Raw genomic sequence first — 19,916 nt, 5'->3', positions numbered from 1 at the left:
ATTCATTGCTGCGACACGAAACGTCCACTTTCGTAATAATAAATATTTATATTATGTTAATTTTTTCTATGACGTAAGTACACGCATGGATCGATGAGGTGTGACTGCAAATCACTTGACAGTGATGTAGGTTAACTATTGCTGTCGTAGTTCCTCTTTTCGATTATTCAAATTAGAGCACAAATTAGAGATTCTGTGTTTATTATGTTGGTTTTACAACTTCAAATCTACAACGTAAAGTGAAAACGAGCCCAGAATAACGCAAAATGCCGATAACAATTTCGATGAATGAAGCACTAATGTGACGGATTTCTCCATCGGGGGAGCTGATCAGACATTGCACGGATGATGTATTTTTTTCTGCACAATCGACCATTTTCACTGATGCCCGAAATGGTAGTCAGAGGCACAATATGCTGCCATCATTTTAACATGTTAAATTTTTAAAATGCAGTAATTTTTGCTCCAACATTTTCATGTTGACTAACTTTAAAATAATGTCTGTGGGACAACGAATGATGAGAAAAAGTAACAGCTGTAAATTACAAGAATTACAATAATAATAATAACTAATATGTTATGATCTGTCCTAGCGTTTGGAGACTTGTGTCATGACCTGCTTGTATGATCCTCGTGTGTGCCACGCCCCCCTCGTTACCTCGTGTTAATTCCTGTTGCCTGTTATTTTCGCCTTGTCCTGTGTATTTAGTCTGTGTCTGAGTCCGTTTTCCCCAGGTCTGTCATTAACGTTCGTCCTGTGCTACTCCCTGTCTGCTTTAATAAACCCGGTTTACCCGTCACGGCTTCCTTAGTCTGATTCTCCGCTCCCTGCTCCTTCGTTCGCGCAGGTCTCAACAACTTGTATGTAAAAAGCCATTTATACATGGATAATAAGACTTCAATATAGACACCATTAAATACCAGCAGTGCTGGGATATCTGAATAAATATGTTGAATGTAGTCACTGGATGGCAGTTACAAGTATGTGCAATTGTTTGTCTAATGGACAAAAGTACTTGAGGCAGGTGTATGACAGCAGATAGTTTGTATGCAAAAAAAGGCAGTATATCAATGTTTTTTATGTTCAGTGTGCATGTATTAATTGATAATGAATAGATAATTAAAAAAGAGGGAAAAACTCAACTATGGGACGTTTGTGGACAGGAGTTGGTGGTGCTTTTATTTTGAAAGGGTCGCTTTGTCCATTTCAGCACACGTTGCAAAATGCCGCCTGTTTTTGACGTCTTTAGCCGTGAAAAATCGACGTGTTGATTTTTTGCATGTAAAAAATCGACGTGTTGATTTTTTGCATGTAAAATATCGACGTGTTGATTTTTTGCATGTGAAATATCGACGTGTTGATTTTTTGCATGTAAAATATCGACGTGTTTTTAAGACGTTTTGGCCCCGTTGGCCTTCCATAGCTCCTCGACGCCTCCCGACGCTCCCTCCCATAGAGAATGAATGACTTCCGGTCGCTTTGACGCTCTCGCCGCTCGCAGTGTGAAGTTGTGAACGTAGTATGAGGTTATTGACTCGCCTCTTGTCAAATTGGACATTTGCAGTGTCGGTTATTCGTCACTTCCGCTGCTCCGGTGTTTCCTGCGGGAGCCAAACTGGTTGATAGCGCGCGAACTTTCAAACTATATAGATCGCCGAAATAGTAATTAGAGTAAAGTAATCTGAAGGAGAAATCCACAAGTTAAGTAATCTAATGCAAATAAATCTCCAAACTCCCATAAATTAGCCACCTTCGCCCGGCACCAACGACCTCCGACAACCACTTGGAATCAAAAGGTAAGTCGTGATTGTATCTTTAATTCTGCGCCTGTGTTTTGTCGCTCGTGTGTCAAGGTACAGCGTAGACGGTCCTTCCAGCATTCCTAATAGTATCGTATGCCAGAAGTCTTTAGTCATAGTAGAGCCGAAGGACAGGATTCGTGCATTAGTACCCTTAATGGAAATTAAGGGATTTCTAGACGAGTTGAGCTGTTTTTAGAGACGTACCGAGTCTTTTTGCGCATGTGTAGTTCCACCGTTTGGGGTTAGGGTTGGGTTTTAGGTTTTTTTTGGGGGTGGGGGTTAGGGTAAGAGTTAGGGCTATCGATTAGCATTACGGTATCCTAAGTCGACAAAGTAACTCACCTCGACCGAACACCGGCTCAATCGGAGCACACAGCCAGCTTAGGCCACTTAAAATTAATAAATTGTATTACATGACTCAAACTTATAAAATATTGGTGAGTAGGGGATTTTATATTTTTAGCGAAAAGACGAACGGCAACAGAGATATACTAAAACTAGAAAAGTTCTCAAACAGCTCGCGAAGGGTAATATTACTCGGTATATTGATGCCCTGCCAAGATTTTAATACCGTGGGCCCACGCACAATCTGACAAACGATAAAAACCATTGTCCGAGAAGCGTCAAATTGAAAAATCCGAGGCTGACATTCAAGATTTTTCACCCACAGTTTTTGAGGTGAAAAAAACGGATTTTTTGAAAAATATAAAATATAAAAAAAAATCGAGGCGGCACCAAAAAATTGAGACGGGCGGCCATGTAAAACAATTTATTAATTTTAAGTGGCATTAGCAAGAAATGGGTGATGTCAGCCCCTTACTAGGCCATGGCAAATCATCAGCATGGATCTTTTCCAACATGGAGACAAGGATTTCCTGTTGCTGGCTGATCACTAAACTGATTTCTGGGAGATCGACTTATTGTTGGATTTATCTGCAGAGATGACTATTAAGCGCAGCAAAGCTCGCTATAACATTCCAGACCGTGTGATCACAGATAACAGGGTCCAGTTGCCAGCTAAGAGTTTTGCTGGTTTGCAGTGGAATATGAGACACGTCTTGCTGAACCTAGGTCCTCCAACCCTTCCATGCCCACTGTATGCGACCCTCCGACAGGCTTCCTGTCCCGAATGGCCAGAAACTGGCTGTACCATCACCTAGAGTGGACGGGTCTCTCATTCCCCGAATTAGCTTCAGTATTGTCTCTAAACTTATCAACATATCAATAAAAAAAATGCAGAAGACCGCTTACCTGCATAACCTTAAACTGGCTTATCAAAGTTTATGTGCCGATGTGATAAACCGTGGAACACAGTGCATTTTCCAGCAGTCTCATGTCGTTATTCCCGCGCCCTGAAACAAACCGTCTAATTGCAAAGTAGTGGGTGATGTCATGGTTAATTTCATATCGCTGGTTTACCGTTATGGTGTCGTGTGGAATTGGGAGCTAAACGCTAAGGTAACTTTTACCTAATAACATTAGCGGTAACTTTATAATATTAATTCATATAATTACATGTGTTTAGGGAACATGCCATCACTAAACAATAAAGACAATAAAAATATGTACAACAATGGTCTGATGTTTGCATTTTTTTCAGTAGTCCCCCCCCCCCCCCCCCCCCACCACACACACACACACACACACACACACACACACACACATTACCCTCATACCAAAACACTGTACCATTTACCAGTAGCAAATGGGAACCTTCCTCTGGAGTGGCACCCAGGTTTCTAACCTATGAAATAAAATTATTTTATTTCTATTCCACCACTCAGGTTAATTTCTCCTCTTCTAAGTTCTACCAGACTTGAAGACCTCATTTCATAACAAGAGAAATCAAATTTTGCCATTTAATTTTCACTTATGTTCATGTATATATGAGAATTCATATAAGGTGTAAGGAAAAGTAGTAAAAGTGTCCCAGTGTTTTTGGTTGATCATTTGAATATAGACAGTGTTAGCAATTTATGATCATGGGGGAGGTCAGGGAGAAAATGGGGGTTCCATTTGGCACCACTAGAGTACTAAGGAAGATGATTCAATTGACAGTGGCCAGAGAAGTGGCTGAGCTACCATTTGCTCTCATGGGAAATCTCTGCCCTGTCCTGTCCCGTCCCTGCCCCAGGCTCCTCACAGGCCAGGGGGGTCACTCTTTTTATATGTAAATTCACTCACAACACCTACACACAGCACCTTGTTGGGGAGGGTCTTTTGGGGTATAAGGGGGGGGGGGGTGAAGAACTCCTTAATTTGTATTTGAGCTGCTTTCAATACCCAGTGTATGTCTACACTGTATTACATTATATTATTTTTACTGTTTATTATGTTTTTATTTCTCATTATGAGAATCGGTACATATCGTTGGTGTCCGATGTAAACAGCATCCACTTTTTGATGAATGTGGGACTTTTTACTATAGATGTCTATTCTCCTGTCTACTGATAGCATTTAACATGTAATTGAGTAATGAACAGATGTTTTGTGAAGTCAATCATTTAACTGGTATTTATGTTTGTACTAGTTAACATTTGTATTCATGATGGTCGTTTGTGTGGAGTATTTTATAATGTTAATTTTAACAATTCATCGATAACTAGATAACTAACATCAGTGTTAATTATGAATATAAAGTGAGACTAGTTTGACATTTGCCTCGCTGACAATGTGAACAAGGTACAATCTATGTAACTGTATTGAAACATTACACTGTTTTGTTTTGGTGCTGAGGGTCCCTCGTGATGTTTTAGGTTAATTTTGTATAGTAGTTTCTCAGAAAGTGTGTTTTTCACGCTACAGAAATAATGGAATTTTGTGTTTTTCATTGGATAGCGACAATATATTCTGTTCTTGTCAAGCACAATTATAAAGAAAAGCAAATCTTGATGATTAAGAACATAAAATTATGTGGTGTATGCAAGTTATAAACTGCAAGATGTTTCGAAAAAATTTAAAAAAAATCATCAAAATTGATGAATTACAAAATGACAAAAATAAATACATATAAAAGCAGTAGGTTTACAAGTAAAGGAAATTACTGATAAATATCTCAGAATAAGCATTTAAAAAGAAATTTGGTTTTGTGGATAGCTAATTGGACATTGTAAATACATAGATCTTTTTAATGTGTGAAATTGACCAATTTTCAACCTTTATTACAAGTCCAGTTTAAAAATATTACAATTAAATGTTTCTGTTATTAGATAACGCAATAAGTTTGGATGTATTTTACTAATGGTTATATTCATTTCTCTTTCACAGAAAACTACACTGGGCCAGGAACATAGTCATTCATTCTATTATCAAATTAACAAGGAGAATCACATGGCCACCTGCACTAAACGAGGCACAGTGCTGGAGGCACTTCAAGCAGATCCACCTTTCAGAACCTTTTTGGAGAGAAACAAAGGAAAAAGCATTATCATTGAAAGAGACAACAGATTTATAGCCACACACTTTCCTTGTTGGTTGTTTAAAGACGAAGAAACTGTCCTCATTAAATGTTTCCCTGGTGAGGCAGCTGAGGTTTCCGATGGTTATGAAATAAAAGACGGTGATATTGTCACTTTTTGCATTAGCAGTATTGGTGGATTGAACATGAGGAAAAGGCGTTTTTTGAGGAACTCAAAACTTCAAAACAACAAGTCCCTTTGCATATATGCGTATATTGGGGAGACGGTAGAGGATGCATTGAAAAGAGATGGCCGATTTATAGATGAAGTGTTTCAGGGATCGGTCTCTCTATGTGAAGAAGGAGAACAACAAACAAATATTCAGTTAACTACAAAAATCCCCCCAAAATTTGGCAATCTGAAGACTTTACAGCTGAAAAAGACAGCACTGAAGAGACCGGCAGAAGACAAAACGGCAAATGAGAGGAAGCTAAAATCCGGCAGAAAATCTGATCCTAGTTCTAATACTGACAATCCATCCACACGCTCTTCTTCTGTTGGATCCAAACCCAGTTCAGACAAAGCAATGGCAGTTAAGGGGGCTGATTTATATAAGAAAGTACATGAGATACCAGACTCCACAGAAATCCTGAAGACTCTGCGTGAGCAGTTTCAAGGTCTAGTGGAGCAGATGAAGGAAAGACACAAGAAAAGGAAAGTCGAAGATGTGGTAGAGTTACTAAGGGAGGAGTTTGGAAAGAACATACAGAGCTTCTCTGAAATAAGCACTATCAAGAACCTGATGGACATGAGTGCTTCAGTATGTTACATTGAGGTTGAGAACCACATGACAGGGACAGGATTCTTGCTGTTTGATCGTTATATCCTAACAAATGCACATGTTATTAAGGATATTACTAACGGTACAGTTTTAGGGCGAAAAGTTCATGTCACATTTGCCTTTGAAGATCTCACAGAATAATCCAAGAATTTATGGTGCGTAAAAGAAGAGGTTGTGGCTGGCCGGTACGGTTTGGATCAACAAGAACGTTTGATGGATTTTGCTTTACTGGAGCTAGGTGACTCACTAGGGAAGCCCGATTTAAAACTACCTCCTGCTCTTCTAAGAGAATATGCACCTTTCCCAGGGAAGGGAGGGATCTGCCTCATTGGTCATCCTCATGGGGGGGTGAAAAAGATGGACCCAAGTTCCATTATTGAAGTTAAAAAAAGAGTAAATGCAGTAAAAAGACATTTTGGCATGAAAGGGCATCATATTCACTATATCAATGACTTAACGGATAAAGAATTGGCAAATAAAGAATTGACATATAACACATGTTTCATTCATGGGTCCTCAGGCTCTCCGATCTTTGGGGAAAATTGCCAACTGGTAGGCTTGCATACTGGTGGTTACTCTTGTGAAGTTTTTGGAGAACAGAAGAACGTGATTGAGTATGGCATTTCCATGAGGTCAGTACTAGTGAATTTACTGCTACAGATAATGGAGGAAAAGAAATGTGAACTTCTGTCAAAGTTAATTGCTGAAACATTGAAGAGAAAATCTACAATTCAGGTTCTCGCAGAATTTATCTGGCATATGCTACAAGGGCGGAAAGAATATCTGGACAGTGTTTTATCAAAAGTCATCACTACTGCAAAGGACTGTGGTGGATCCTCCGAGCTGCGAACCTCACTTCGTGAAATCATTCCAACAGATTATCTCCAGAATCTGATGATCAATAACAGTTCTTCAAAGAGTCTACATGAACTCTTTGAATTTCTCAAGGAGAAAGAGACAGTTATGGATATCGACTAGTGGACTGCAAAGAACCAGATCACCCTGTAGAAGCCTTCAAAAAAAAAGGGAGAGAATAAGCAAACTCTTGCTTACTTTCAGAATGACTTACATTTATATTTATGCAAGTGTAAATGGATAACAATGCAATTTAACAATGTATTTAACTGAAATTAAAATGGAAGAATCTCAAACTGTTTAGAATAATGAAACAAAAATTAATTCACTGTATTCTGGGTGGGGTTCATTCATATTTGCATTTATCTAATGCCTTGATATTCGTTTCTATGTATTATAAAAAACATGTTGTCAAAGTTGGTATAAGCACAGTAAAGTAATTAATACTGTAGCGTACCGGTCTTGGATTAGACTCAAAGCCCTGGGACATGACGTATACACTGGGCTAAATGTGTCATGGACGTCTGTGAAGACTCCTGAATTTATAATCATTTCCCAGTAACTTATGAGTATAACCACTAGAGGTCGCCCGTGGCTACAATGATACGCAATTGAGGCACTTGTCGCACTACATACATAATACAAAATTGCAGAGGTGGTACCTCTTGCAGGGAAAAACAACCACAATTAAAAGAATAAATTTCATGCCATTATTAGCCATTGGATCATAAAATGTATGAGTATAACGGGTCAGTAGGATTTACAGCTGAAAATTTACAACTTAACACGAGTGCACTGCAATCGTAGAATCAACTAAAACAATAGCCTACATGAAAACCGCCAATAATAAAGTTAATATTACAGTTATGATTAGTTGATCAACAAAAGCATGTCGACAAAGCATGACCTGAGCGCACAAACCAAATAATTAGATGTTATTTCGTCTTTCAGTTAATTACGAATGTTATCTACAAACCTGTACCTTATAAAACATTGATATATACAGTGGTACCTCGAAACTCGAACTTAATCCGTTCAGAACTCCAGATCGAATCCTAAAAAGTTCGAGTTCTGATCGAATTTTTCCCATAAGAAATAATGGAAAACCAATTAATTGGTTCCCAGCCCCAAAAAATGACACCTAAATATTTTTTTTTTAGCATTTAAACACAAAAACCGGATAAAACAAGAACTATACTGAAATATACCGTACTAAACAAATCTAAGCATATTTATCAAAACAGTAATTTGTAAAGTAATTAAATAAATGTATCCAAACAATGTGTAAAGTAAAAAAAACCCCAATATGTCCTGCACCGATAGTCCACTCCTTCCGTGTGCCACGCTCCTCGTTAACCCCTTGTGGAATCCCCATGTGATCAGCTGTTTCTGGTTGTTTTCATTAGCCCTCTGTATTTAATCCGCGTTTCAGTTTGCTTCCCGAGTCCGATCATTGTATTGTCCGTCTCCGTTTTGCCTGCCTTACCTGTAATTAAACCCCTTATTCATACCCTGACGTCTTTGTCTCCGTCCCGTCCCCGCTCGGCACGATATTAAAATATTGAATAAGAAATCTTTATTTTTAAATGTATTTTATTATATAAGAATAATTACTGTTACTGTCTATCATTGTCTAAATGTATTTTTACTGTATTCAGCTAGTGTAAATATGCATGATGCTGTCACAGCGAATGCGAGGCGGAGACTGAAGCTTTACCCTAAATTTGTTTCCGCTGAGAGACGTGCTGCGTGACTCATTTCTCCGAGCATACAAGTTATCTTAGGTCGACGTTCACGGTTTGACTTCTGAGATTCAGATCGAGCTCTAGGTAATTTTTTTCGAACTGGGTGGTTCGACTTTTAAGAAATTCCAGTACTAATGAGTTCGAGAACTGAGGTACCACTGTACTTTGGTGATTTACTTAATGTTGCTGAAATAGTTTCTCAGTCCGCTGGTTGGTCATTGGGGAGTTAAAACCAGTGTTATAAGACGGCTGTACGGGATTCGGGATTCATCATGGAGGAAAAATAAAATGTTTTGTAGAAGCATCTATAGATGAGAGGAAGGGGAAAGGTTTTCGATAAAAATCTGTACATGCAAAAGGTAAAGGTATTCATTACGGACATACCGTATGTCAATGTCTCCCTGGGGCGGGTGTTACAGAACCGGAACAGTATGTTGTAGGTTCATATCCCGGGATGGGAAATGCCATCGAGCCCGACATCCAAGTCGAATTGACCAAAGTAACAGGAATTGCGTAAACTTCTTCTTGAAAACAAGTTTTCGGCAGCGAGGGAAGCAGTTTTCAGTGGATAACTATGAGACAAGCGCCGGGCAGCACACTGACCTATGGGAGATGTGATACAGGACGACTGGCACGGAGAGACTAAATCCAATTTAAACAACACGAAGGATTTCTAAAATTAATCGATAAAAGAATCTTGGCATTAAGTTTTGCAGAGGTCAGACCCCGTGGTTTGATTGTAATGCACTAGGTAGTACGACCGACAAAAACGATTGTTATTCAAGTAGCGTAAAGGAATTTAACGTAGTTTAAAAGGTGTCGAAAAAGTGAAAAATAAGTTAACCTACTTTAGCTCTAAAATAAACAAAAATGGCCATGTTACATTAAGTGATTTTATTTTTCCGGTTGTTGCAGGAATTCCTTGATTCTTTGGTTACATATTAATACTTTCAAATAGCACAGGGTTTTAGTCATATAATGCATAACCTAGTTATTTTTTAATTAAAATTTAAAACTATTACGGTTTCTGTATTTTGAAAATATTTTCATTTTACTTTTAAAGTTTCACATTCCATTTACTGAAAATAGCCTCGATTAAACGAAATACTGTCAGATAGGGCCTATAACTGAAAATCGTTACTGCAGAAAGTGTGAAATTCTCTCAAAAAGTGAGCGTTGACTACCCCGCGATCCCGGGATACCTCAGCGGGCTGCGTCTGGCTTCGTCTGCAGTTTGAGCTGATGGGGCGTCTTTGGGTCCTGGGGCTGCTTTTCTGGGCTTCGCTTTGGCTAATCCCCGGTCTGCAATTCCGCTACCACAACACGGTGGAAATGGAACAGTATCTGAAATCGGTCATTGATAACTATCCATCTTTTACGCACTTGCATAGCATTGGGAAATCAGTGGAAGGTAAGATTTTAAACCACTTAAACAAAACCTGTTCTTACTGTAGCAGTACTTTGTATTTGGTCGCAAACACTAACCATTAATATAGGTTACGAAAATAATAAGAATGCTATACCCTCGTTGTAAACTTATTAGTGCACAGAGTGTATCACGTTAATTATTGCCGTGTGCATCAGTCGGGACAAGAGCTTCAGTACAATGAATTAAAAATGTGAAAAATGTAAATGGCAGGTGTAATGAAAGGTCATATTGGGCGTTCATTATAGGAAAAATTAAAAGGAAAACATAACAATATTACGTGAGATTTAAAGTCATATACTTTGTTACTGTTTCTGAAATGTAAGCAAGTCATAATTTATAGTAATTCTGGATTGTCTATATGTGTCATTACTCGTCCATATTATTCTCACTTTAGCCTAACTGATCGATTCGTTATCTGCACGAAATATGCACATTTTCACAAAACCTCTCTCTGTCATCCTCGGAGACGCAGCAGGAAGTGACAGGAGACATATAGACAGTCTTGCTTTGATACACACATACAGAGACGCAAGAAACTATCACTCGCCACTTCGCTATTTCGGGCTGCTGGCCGCCGCTTGTTCAGTAAACCGACTCGCATGTCACGCAACCTCCGGAACAGTAATTAGGCGACACAGAGGAGCCACCCAAAATACTTCCTCTGAGGGTGAGTCCTGCCGGCCAGCTGTGTGACACGCTGCTTGTCATATTGTGTCACCCAGAGCCCAGACAGCTGTGCCAAAACCTCAGTGAGATTCACCGACCTCTGCATGGATCGCCGGACGGGATTCAATAAATACGTCCCACACTTTTCCATTTCTCACACTAAGGGACATGCAACCCTTCCTACCGACCCTAACTTTCGTGGACGGACCAGCAGACAGAACAGACCTGTTTGTCGCTGTTGTAACATCCAGTTAATGTTCATTTTCAGTTTTCCACTAACGAGGCTTGAAAGGCTTGCATACTTTGTTCTACAAGTGCAAAAAAATGAGACTCAGTTTTTACTTGTGTTTTTTTCTAACTATTTAGCTCAGATCGTACCTGATAAATAAATACTAACTGAGTAATTTAATTTTCTTCTGAAATCATATTAGAATTCATTTGCTTTCTTGCTCATTTTATTTACAGTTCCGTTTTTGGGGCTATTTAGTTCTGTAAACGAGTGATACATTCCTCTGCTTGTTTTGAAGGGAGAGAACTGTGGGTTCTTGTTCTTGGTAAGTTTCCCACAGAGCACAAGCTAGGGATCCCGGAGTTCAAATACGTCGCAAACATGCACGGTAATGAGGTAAGGTCCTCGGCACGGACTCGGCGCGGTACGAAACAGGAAGGTATTATGCTGGATTGTGCACTCATATGACCGGTCTACATAGAGTCCCAGTACATTCCTTTCGTACTAGATTAGATTAGACCAACTTCATTGATCCCAGGGGGAAATTCTTCTGCATATAGCAGAAAAGTATGAAGCACATAAGTGGACATACATTTAGTGCAAACAGACAAGGTGCAAAGACAGTACATATAGTGTAAACAAGAAAATGTAGTCCACACAAATTAGGATGTATGCGGTGCACACAACCAAATCCTGAGAACCAGAATATTGGGGAATATTAATGAAATGATTATTAAGGAATAAATAATAATAATAATAATAATAATAATAATAATAATAATAAGCATTTGCTACAGGCCTATGTGCACTTAGATCACACTGGACTTCTATTATGGTAAAGATGACATGTTATGGCTGGGGGTTGGGATGGGACACCTGGGGGGAGGGGGGTGCTGTGGTGTCCAAGTAGGAGGGAACCCCCCCCCCCCCCAAGTGGTGCTTCTTACTTAGCACAAGGTGGGGGAATGAGCTGGAGGCTAAAGGTGCTTCAGGATAGTGCCCCCTGGGACGATTGTGCAAAGTTGTTCGTGATGTTGTTCCATTTTGCTAACATCCTCTTTTCCGCTGCTGCCTTTTGTGGCTCTAGAGCAGGAGTGGGCAATCTTATCCACAAAGGGCCGGTGTGTATGCAGGTTTTTGGGATAACCTGTAGGTCAGCTGTTCAAACCCAGGTGTGAGGACTCTTCAGCCAATCAGTCCTCTAATTAGTAATCTAATTAGGGAGTTGCAGCAAATACCCGCATACACAGCCACCCCTGCTCTAGAGTCAGTTAAGAACGGCTGTAACAATGAAGGGTGAGCATCGGGTGCGGTGGGTCTGGCGTGTGTGTTTGATGCTATGTGTGTGTTTGTGTGTGTGGGTCCAGGTGGTGGGGCGTGTTCTGCTGCTTCAGCTGATTGAGCACCTCACCAAGAACTACCTGAGGGACCCCTCGGTCACGCTGCTTCTCAACAGCAGCCGCATTCACATCCTGCCCTCCATGAACCCGGACGGCTTTGAGGCCGCCGTGCCCGGCTGCCTGCGCACCAAGGGGAGGTGAGGACTCGGCGCTCTGCCCACGCAGCCTTTCTGCGGCCACACCGTAGCCCTCGGATTTATGCTTTATTGAGGGTGCCGATGAACAGGAAACCCGCTTCAGAGACATACATGTGGACCGGGTTTGAGACAAAGGGAAACTTCTGTATTCTTCTAGCCATCAAAGTTGGTATAAACAAAATAAAATAATATATGTACGTCCAAGTGAGGTCTCACAATAACAGTGCATATCGGGCCATAAAAAGATCACAGGTAAGTGTTTTGTGAGCTTCAGCAATGGAATTCTATATACAGAATAGATGGCTGCAGATCCTATTCTTCAGTTCCTTTTGACTCCATCATGGAAAAGGGCAGTTTGCGTTTGGATGACGGAGCTCAGGATGGACAGTGGTTCAGACAGATCATGTACTCTGGTCTCCCTGGAATGTAAGCAGGTGACATCGCCCCCCCACCATGTTAGAAGAACAGACCACTTCTCAGAAATTCTGTTAGGTGCACACCGAGCTCTACACGAGTCTGGCTCAGCATAATGGAAATTCTAGAGAGATGCCACAGTTTTTAAAAGCAGATAATGAACACAAGTCTATTCTTGGTATATGCAAGGAAATAAAGCTGATCACAGGGGCGAATCATTAGGACATTTTGTAATACTTTGGTTGCACTGGAACTTGGGGGTGTGCAGTGCCAGTCGAACATTAGGCGACGCAGGCAGCTGCCTAGCATGCCATCTTCTGAGGGGGTGCCAACTGCGCAAGTCAGTTCTGCTTTGCCCTGGATGGGAAATGAGCAGTGAAGCTCGTCTATGACTCCGCATGGGCACTGGGAGCGAGGCAGTTATAAGAATGCTAAATACACCAAGCGTGCTACTGTGTGAAATGGATCAACATAAACCCACTTAAGGCCAGATGGAGGCGCTAGAGAGCCATCGCTGCAGCCGCCGCCTAATAGGGCATGATGTGCTGAAAATATCCAGCCAAACACGTCTGATTTCACAACGGGCTCTGAGGTGATCCAGTTCAACGAGTGTGATGAAATATTACGTAAGGTCTCGATCCTGACCGAGACACAGGAGCCTTAAGTTCCTCTGGTGTTATCTGAGGCACTAAGCAGACATCATGGGAGCCGTCTCAGGATCTAATCTGTAGGGTACAAACACAGTAGCCGGACCCTGTGTGAGTGAATATAATGACTCAGGCGATATTAACACAAACTCAAGCTGTTCCTGATGACAAGGGCCACATTTCACCATGTGTCCTTCAGGATAAATATTCCTATAAGCATCCAAATGCAGAGTCAGACATCCGCAAATAAGCATAAACAGGAAGCGGTGCAGACAGGTGTCTGGAATAAACAGTGGATTAAATTATGCAGTGTCAGAAACAGGGTATAAAGACAAGGGGATTTCAGAGGGGAGCATTTTTATGTGTGCAGGAGAAAGATACTGTGACTCGGATTAAGGAGAATTCCTCTATTCTGCCAACAGACCTTAAATTTGTGTTTTGTGGCCTTATGTATAAAACTGAATTTCAACAGTATGAAAGTATTGGCCAATCACCAACATTCTAGCTGATGACTAAATTCAGTACAGCCTGCCAGACTCATGTCTGAAACACTTCAGTAGATAAATGGCTGTGTGAAAGGATGTTGAAAAAGTGCACAGTGCTCTGGGAGAGGTTGTGAGCTGGCTCGTTCACTATATCATCCATCCATCTATCCATCCATCCATCCATCTATGGAAGGTATGGAAGATGGATGGATTGGTAGTTGTTGGTATGAATACAATATATGGTTTTATATTAATAAAGTGCTATTGAGGCAATTTTCTACTTAATTACTTAGTTATACTTTAGTTAATAAGCTTAGCATAGATTGTATTCCATATGTACCAGACAAAGGGGCTGACTGAGAACTGTGATAAAATCCCTCTCCCCATTAGTAGGTGAGAAAATCTGCCAGTCTTTCTGCACATCACAGGCAGATGATTAATTTCTTGGCTAAACCCTCACAGACCCACAGCAAAAGAGATCTTGTATTCAGGTACAACAAACATCGCGTGGACCTCAACCGGAACTTCCCAGATGCCTTCAGCAGGGGCAAGGAGCAGATGCGGGAGCCAGAAGTGCAGGCGGTGATGGACTGGCTGCGCTCAGAGCCCTTCGTGCTGTCGGCTAACCTGCATGGCGGCGATATGGTGGCCAGTTACCCGTATGACAACAGCAACAAAGGTAAAGAAGGTCAGAGAATGGGCCATCGCATGAATTTGCAGGTCAAATCTGCCTAAAGCCTAGGTTTTACTGATAAAGACTTCAAGCACATTGTCAGAAATTATTTCAGGTCCTACATAATGGTTTTGGCATGAAATGAGGCATCTTTGCCAATGAAAATGAAAAACTGTAATTCTGGTCTGCCATAATGCAGCCTTCTGGAACTGGTGACTGCGACAATGCAACCAGTGAGTATAGAGCTGTTGGTGTTTGACCCAGGAATTGAGCTGCAGGGAGGGGCCAGCGTCACGCCCGATGACGACGTCTTCGTCTACCTGGCCAGGACCTACTCTTTCAGCCACACACTAATGCACATGGGCAAACCCTGCACGGACTCCACAGGCTTCCAGAATGGCATCACCAACGGGTATCGCTGGTACCGGGTCTCAGGTCAGCATGGATAATGCCACCAACTGCTAATAAACTCTGTAGATGGTTTGTCAGTCTTAGTTACTGGTAAATCTGAGATTATAAGGTTGTATGATCTGCATTTAGGAGGGATGCAAGACTACAACTATATCTGGGGCCAATGTTTCGAGGTGACACTGGAGCTGTCTTGCTGCAAGTACCCCTCAGAAAAAATGTTGCCTGGATTATGGGCAGAGAACAAGGCTGCACTTCTGGCCTACATGCAGCAGATCCACCTGGGTGTGTATGCAGCTACATGACAGCTGCGGTTTGGTCCGACGTGCTCCAATCTGCCAGAATTAATACCGCTACCTGTCCTCAGCTGCCCACTCCAATGCCAAGCCTGGATGTCCCGTTTCTGCAGGTGTGAAGGGGCAGGTGTTGGATGCGAACAGACTCCCAGTTGCAAACGCACTGGTAGAGGTGCTGGGGAGGAAAAACCAGTACCCTTTCAGGACAAACCATAACGGGGAGTTCTACAGACTCCTACTGCCTGGAAACTACACCCTAAAGGTAGGGAGGAACATGGAGATTGTTGTACAGGGGCTACCCATAGTTAACTGTTCCCACTTCTCCTCTGATTGATGTTGGACACCTACTTTGTACCAGAACTTGAAAGACCTAAGTAACCCAATCACACGTGCCTTACTGTGATGCAAACCCACCCAACTGAGAACAGGTCTTGTATGAATACCTGTATCTAACTTGTAAAATTTCTTCACAGGTGACAGCTGAAGGTCAAGCCCCAGTGATAGAGACACTCTCCATTTCATACGGACCGGATAGGTTCTCTGCACTGATACATAACTTCGTCCTTGCTGGGAGTCGGAGAGACCCTGACACTGCAGTCCCGACTGATTCTGGGAATGCCAAAGAGTCGCACTTTACACCAATCCACGGTGCCTGCTTGCTCAGTAGATACCTCGCTACTTTTCTTATATGTCAAGAGCTACTGTGATAGTAAGCATCTGGGAAGCCTGCTCCATTGCCCCCCATCTGGGAAGTCTGCTCCATTGCTCCTCATCTGGGAAGTCTGCTCCATTGCCCCTCATCTGGGAAGTCTGCTCCATTGCCCCTCATCTGGGAAGACTGCTCCATTGCCCCTCAGCCTGAGCACACCTCACCATAGTGGCACAAACTCATGAGCTTCTACTGAAGCTAGCAAGTGGAAAAAATCAGATTTTTAAACATCTTGCAGGCCCTGAGATAAAAAAGTCTACAAGTGCTGTACAAGCTAGACCACTGAATTGATTCCTCAGAAGTCAGTGTTATCCCATGTAACTCACTGGAGAAAACCAAAGGTTAAAATGAAAAGTTCTGGTTGCAGAGAAGTCACTAATCTAATTGTGCTAAATAACTAACTCATAAGGGGATGCCACAAGTTTTCTACACAGAGAGCTTCTTTTTAACAGTTTTTTTTTGGCCTTTGCAGTAATGTGATCACACTCCCTCATCTTCTAACACACCTTAGTCTGGAGCTCACAAGATTTTAATTTTTATTCATTATTGGAGGAAAGCATGAAAGATGGGAGATATTAATATCACTAATAACTTATAAAACAGATTTCATTATCCGGGATTTTGTAGGAGACCTAAAACCAATTTTTTTTTGTGCTCAGATATATATTTTTTATATTTACTTTATTAAAACATAATGTTATTGACAACCTTGAAAAGGAATTTTCTTCCCAGTTTATTTGCATATTTTTGATATCAAGTATTATCAGATCTTCTTCCAAAATCTTAAGACAAGTTAGTAAAGAAAGATGTGCAACAGTCACTTTCCTTGAGGATAAAATAATCCATTATCACACTCAATAACTTATCGACATTATATAGTAACATGGTTACATTTCAGGCAGCACTTCCATAGGAATTTCCTTTGGTTTAAGTTTTATTTGCCACATACATGTGTAGTGAAATGGTTTTGCCATGTACTCAATGGAAATATGTAATACAACAAAAAATAATATTAAAATATATATGTAAATAATTGGAACTTAAACAAACAATAAAATAAAATATCACCATTAGGTCTCTACGCTATTTTTTTCATGGAGCACTTGTGCCCCTAAGTTATAAATTTAGAAGCACAGACAAAAATTTGGGAGGACAGTTAGTTCTGTTTTTTAAGCACTCAAACGTAATGCATCCTTATAATACAATTTCACATACAAGCTAGTGGAACGGGAAGGTCAAGCATGACAGACAAAACTGACAAGAAACTAGATTTTTATTTTCGTATTTTGTCTTTTTTTACTGTTTTATATTTCACATTACAATTGATATTGTAATTGTATAATTCCAAGTGGCTTGGCCAAGCTTTGTATTATGGGTAACCGGTTTATCTGCGCGTTGTGTGAATGATGAAAATTCGCCACGTCCTGATTCCAAATTAAGAAATTCAAAATAAACAGATTTTGTGTAATTGTACACATTAAATAAAAATAACCCGGCTGCATACATATATAGTAAAAAAGTAAAATATATTCGCTAAATCAGCATATATGCTGCCTTAATTCATGCAAGATGCGTGGTTTCCCAAAACAATGAACATCAAACTCCTTTAACCTCCCAGCAAGATGCACTTCGGCGAATGCGACCCTTTTGTTTGCGCTAATGTGCCATTACTGTTAATATTAATGTTAATATAACAGCAGCGAATCTAACGCCCTAAACCGCCAAGCCGCGATGTTCCTAACAGAATGGCGGTGTTCTGTCGATTAATACTGCTTTATCGAAAAATGCTACAGTAGTGCTAATCGATAGCCATAACCCTAACTCTCACCCTAACCCCCTAAAACCCTTACCTTAACCCTAATCGCAAGAAGGTGTAACTGCACATGCGCAAAAAGGCTCGATAGCACGTCTCGATAGGTAGGATTTTATGAGTTATGACAGAACCGCGGCTCTGTCATGAAATCTTGAAGCTGCAAAGTTTTTAAACGCAGTAGGCCTATTTTATAAAATGCTGCATAAATAGACGTAGTTTAGTGGTGAGTTCATGTTGGTCATAGTTTACGTTATTTAGCAACTGTATAAAGTAAGTCATTTTTTATACAAATCAACTCTGGTGGAACAAACTAACTTACGTTTTCAGGGCTGCTAACTCTCACGCATCTGGCGTGACTCTCACGCCATTATAAACCTAAAATTAGCGACACCAGAAGCGTTGAGGTAGTTTGCAAACCCTACAGACTATTTGCAAGATAATAAAACTGTTACATATATGTACGTAAATGTAGACTTGTCTCGAATCGGAAATCTCACTTCAGCCAGCTGGCCAAAGTTGGCAACACTACATTTTATTCGAAATGTAAAATACACTGTTTAATGATTTTAGGTCAGTGCGCCTAAATCTTTTTCACGTTCGCGCTGTAGAGCCCTGCTCCTTGGGGGATATTACCCACCTTGCACCCGTAGCATCTGGAATAGGCTCTGGAGTCCCGCGACCCTCCATAGGACAAATGGATGGATGGATATCAGCAAATGTATTTTAATTTACGTAAAGCAGTTTACGTCAGCATGACGTAAGATGAGAGGAGTAGTGTAAAGTGCATAAGACTGGTTGCTAAGTCACCGAGAGATTTTTGCTAAGTCTCCTACTGTTGGCCTTCAGGCTGCAGGTGCCTCCCTGACCACAGCAGAGAGGAAAGACTGTTGCTGGAGTGCTTTGAATCTTTATTTCCGCGGTAGCGCCTCCTATAGGTGACCTGCGGGTCAGGGAGTATACGCCCAGGCTAAACGCACAGCAGTGCTTGATGCAGCTCATAAACCAGGTGGGGACATTTCAGCTGTGGAATATTTCAGAGCTGGACCGGCCAAACCCTTTTCTGACGCCTGAAGCAAAATTGGATTAACATATTTTTCCTTTGCCATCTTCTGATCAGATGGGGCGCCCCCTGGTGTCCGTTGGACCCTAAGCAGCCACTTTGTTCACTTGTACCTTGAACTCGCCCTGTTCGGGAGCATTAACTCTTATTATGCCTGTATTTGGATTGGTTATGGCTTTCACCATAACCAAACCATATTTTTTCCTCAAAAAGTATTGCATGCTGCCATGATCTGATCAAATCCAATGGGAAAAAGTGTACAAACGTATAAAATAATGTACTTAGCACCCCCCCCCAACATTTTACTTATGGGAACTAGCAGTAGTTTGACTTCATGCTTGATTTTATTTTACTTCGCATACGTTACAATTCCAATTTTATTTCACCTACAACAATATAAATATCCCTTTTAGTAACAAACTGTGAAATTTATAGTCTTTTTTTATTTTTTTAAATAAACAAACATGGCCTTCTCCCCGCGTTTTACAGACGGATATTTATACACCCAGCATGTTTGGGCAACTGACGTTATTGCCAAATGGGAAAACTGGATAAAAATCGGGGGCGTTTTCTGAATCCACCCATCAGTATGGTCAAAGGCCTGTATCTTCCATAAATTGGCAAAGTCTTCCCCCTAGTGGTACTTCGCAAACAATTCAGACCAAGTTTTCCTCTTCAGATTCAGCTCAGCGGCACGTCACAATGGGTAAATTGACTGCAAATTGAATGATCATAATTTTACAGGAACCTCAATATAACGATGTAACTAGGCTAACATCTTCATGTAGTCCTATAACAAGTGTTTTATGTAGCCCTTAAAACCCAGTATAAATACACCTACCTATAGCATGTTTCAGGTAGGTACAGAGACACTTCTAAAGATTAATTATTGTGAGTTTATGGTTCCA

General features: G+C 40.9%; 2 protein-coding genes across 5 annotated transcripts; both read left to right on the top strand.

Annotated features, from left to right (window-relative positions):
• The first annotated feature begins 1,518 nt into the window (after window positions 1-1,518).
• Window positions 1,519-6,329, top strand: LOC140577626 (serine protease FAM111A-like). Its single transcript, XM_072710053.1, has 2 exons — window positions 1,519-1,797; window positions 5,071-6,329. The coding sequence occupies exon 2, from the start codon at window positions 5,134-5,136 to the stop codon at window positions 6,181-6,183; it is 1,050 nt and encodes a 349-aa protein (XP_072566154.1). The 5' UTR covers window positions 1,519-1,797; window positions 5,071-5,133; the 3' UTR covers window positions 6,184-6,329.
• A 2,379-nt stretch (window positions 6,330-8,708) lies between these two features.
• LOC111844282 (carboxypeptidase M-like) lies at window positions 8,709-17,203 on the top strand. Of its 4 annotated transcripts, none has more exons than XM_023812621.2 (8): window positions 9,073-10,053; window positions 11,265-11,362; window positions 12,334-12,503; window positions 14,541-14,728; window positions 14,987-15,157; window positions 15,263-15,415; window positions 15,540-15,688; window positions 15,900-17,203. In XM_023812621.2, exons 1-8 carry the CDS (start codon window positions 9,885-9,887, stop codon window positions 16,131-16,133), a joined length of 1,332 nt encoding a protein of 443 aa, XP_023668389.2. In that variant the 5' UTR covers window positions 9,073-9,884; the 3' UTR covers window positions 16,134-17,203. The 4 variants fall into 4 exon arrangements, with proteins under 4 accessions (XP_072566160.1, XP_023668389.2, XP_023668388.2 ...); XM_023812620.2 differs by lacking the exon at window positions 9,073-10,053 and adding an exon at window positions 10,084-10,738; XM_072710058.1 differs by lacking the exon at window positions 9,073-10,053 and adding an exon at window positions 10,629-10,987.
• Window positions 17,204-19,916: the final 2,713 nt, after the last annotated feature.

The sequence above is a fragment of the Paramormyrops kingsleyae genome, chromosome 3 (genome assembly GCF_048594095.1).
Source record: "Paramormyrops kingsleyae isolate MSU_618 chromosome 3, PKINGS_0.4, whole genome shotgun sequence".
Classification (NCBI taxonomy): domain Eukaryota; kingdom Metazoa; phylum Chordata; class Actinopteri; order Osteoglossiformes; family Mormyridae; genus Paramormyrops; species Paramormyrops kingsleyae.
The sequence above is the reverse complement of the archived record's forward strand: the minus strand, read 5'-3'. Positions and strand labels throughout refer to the sequence as shown.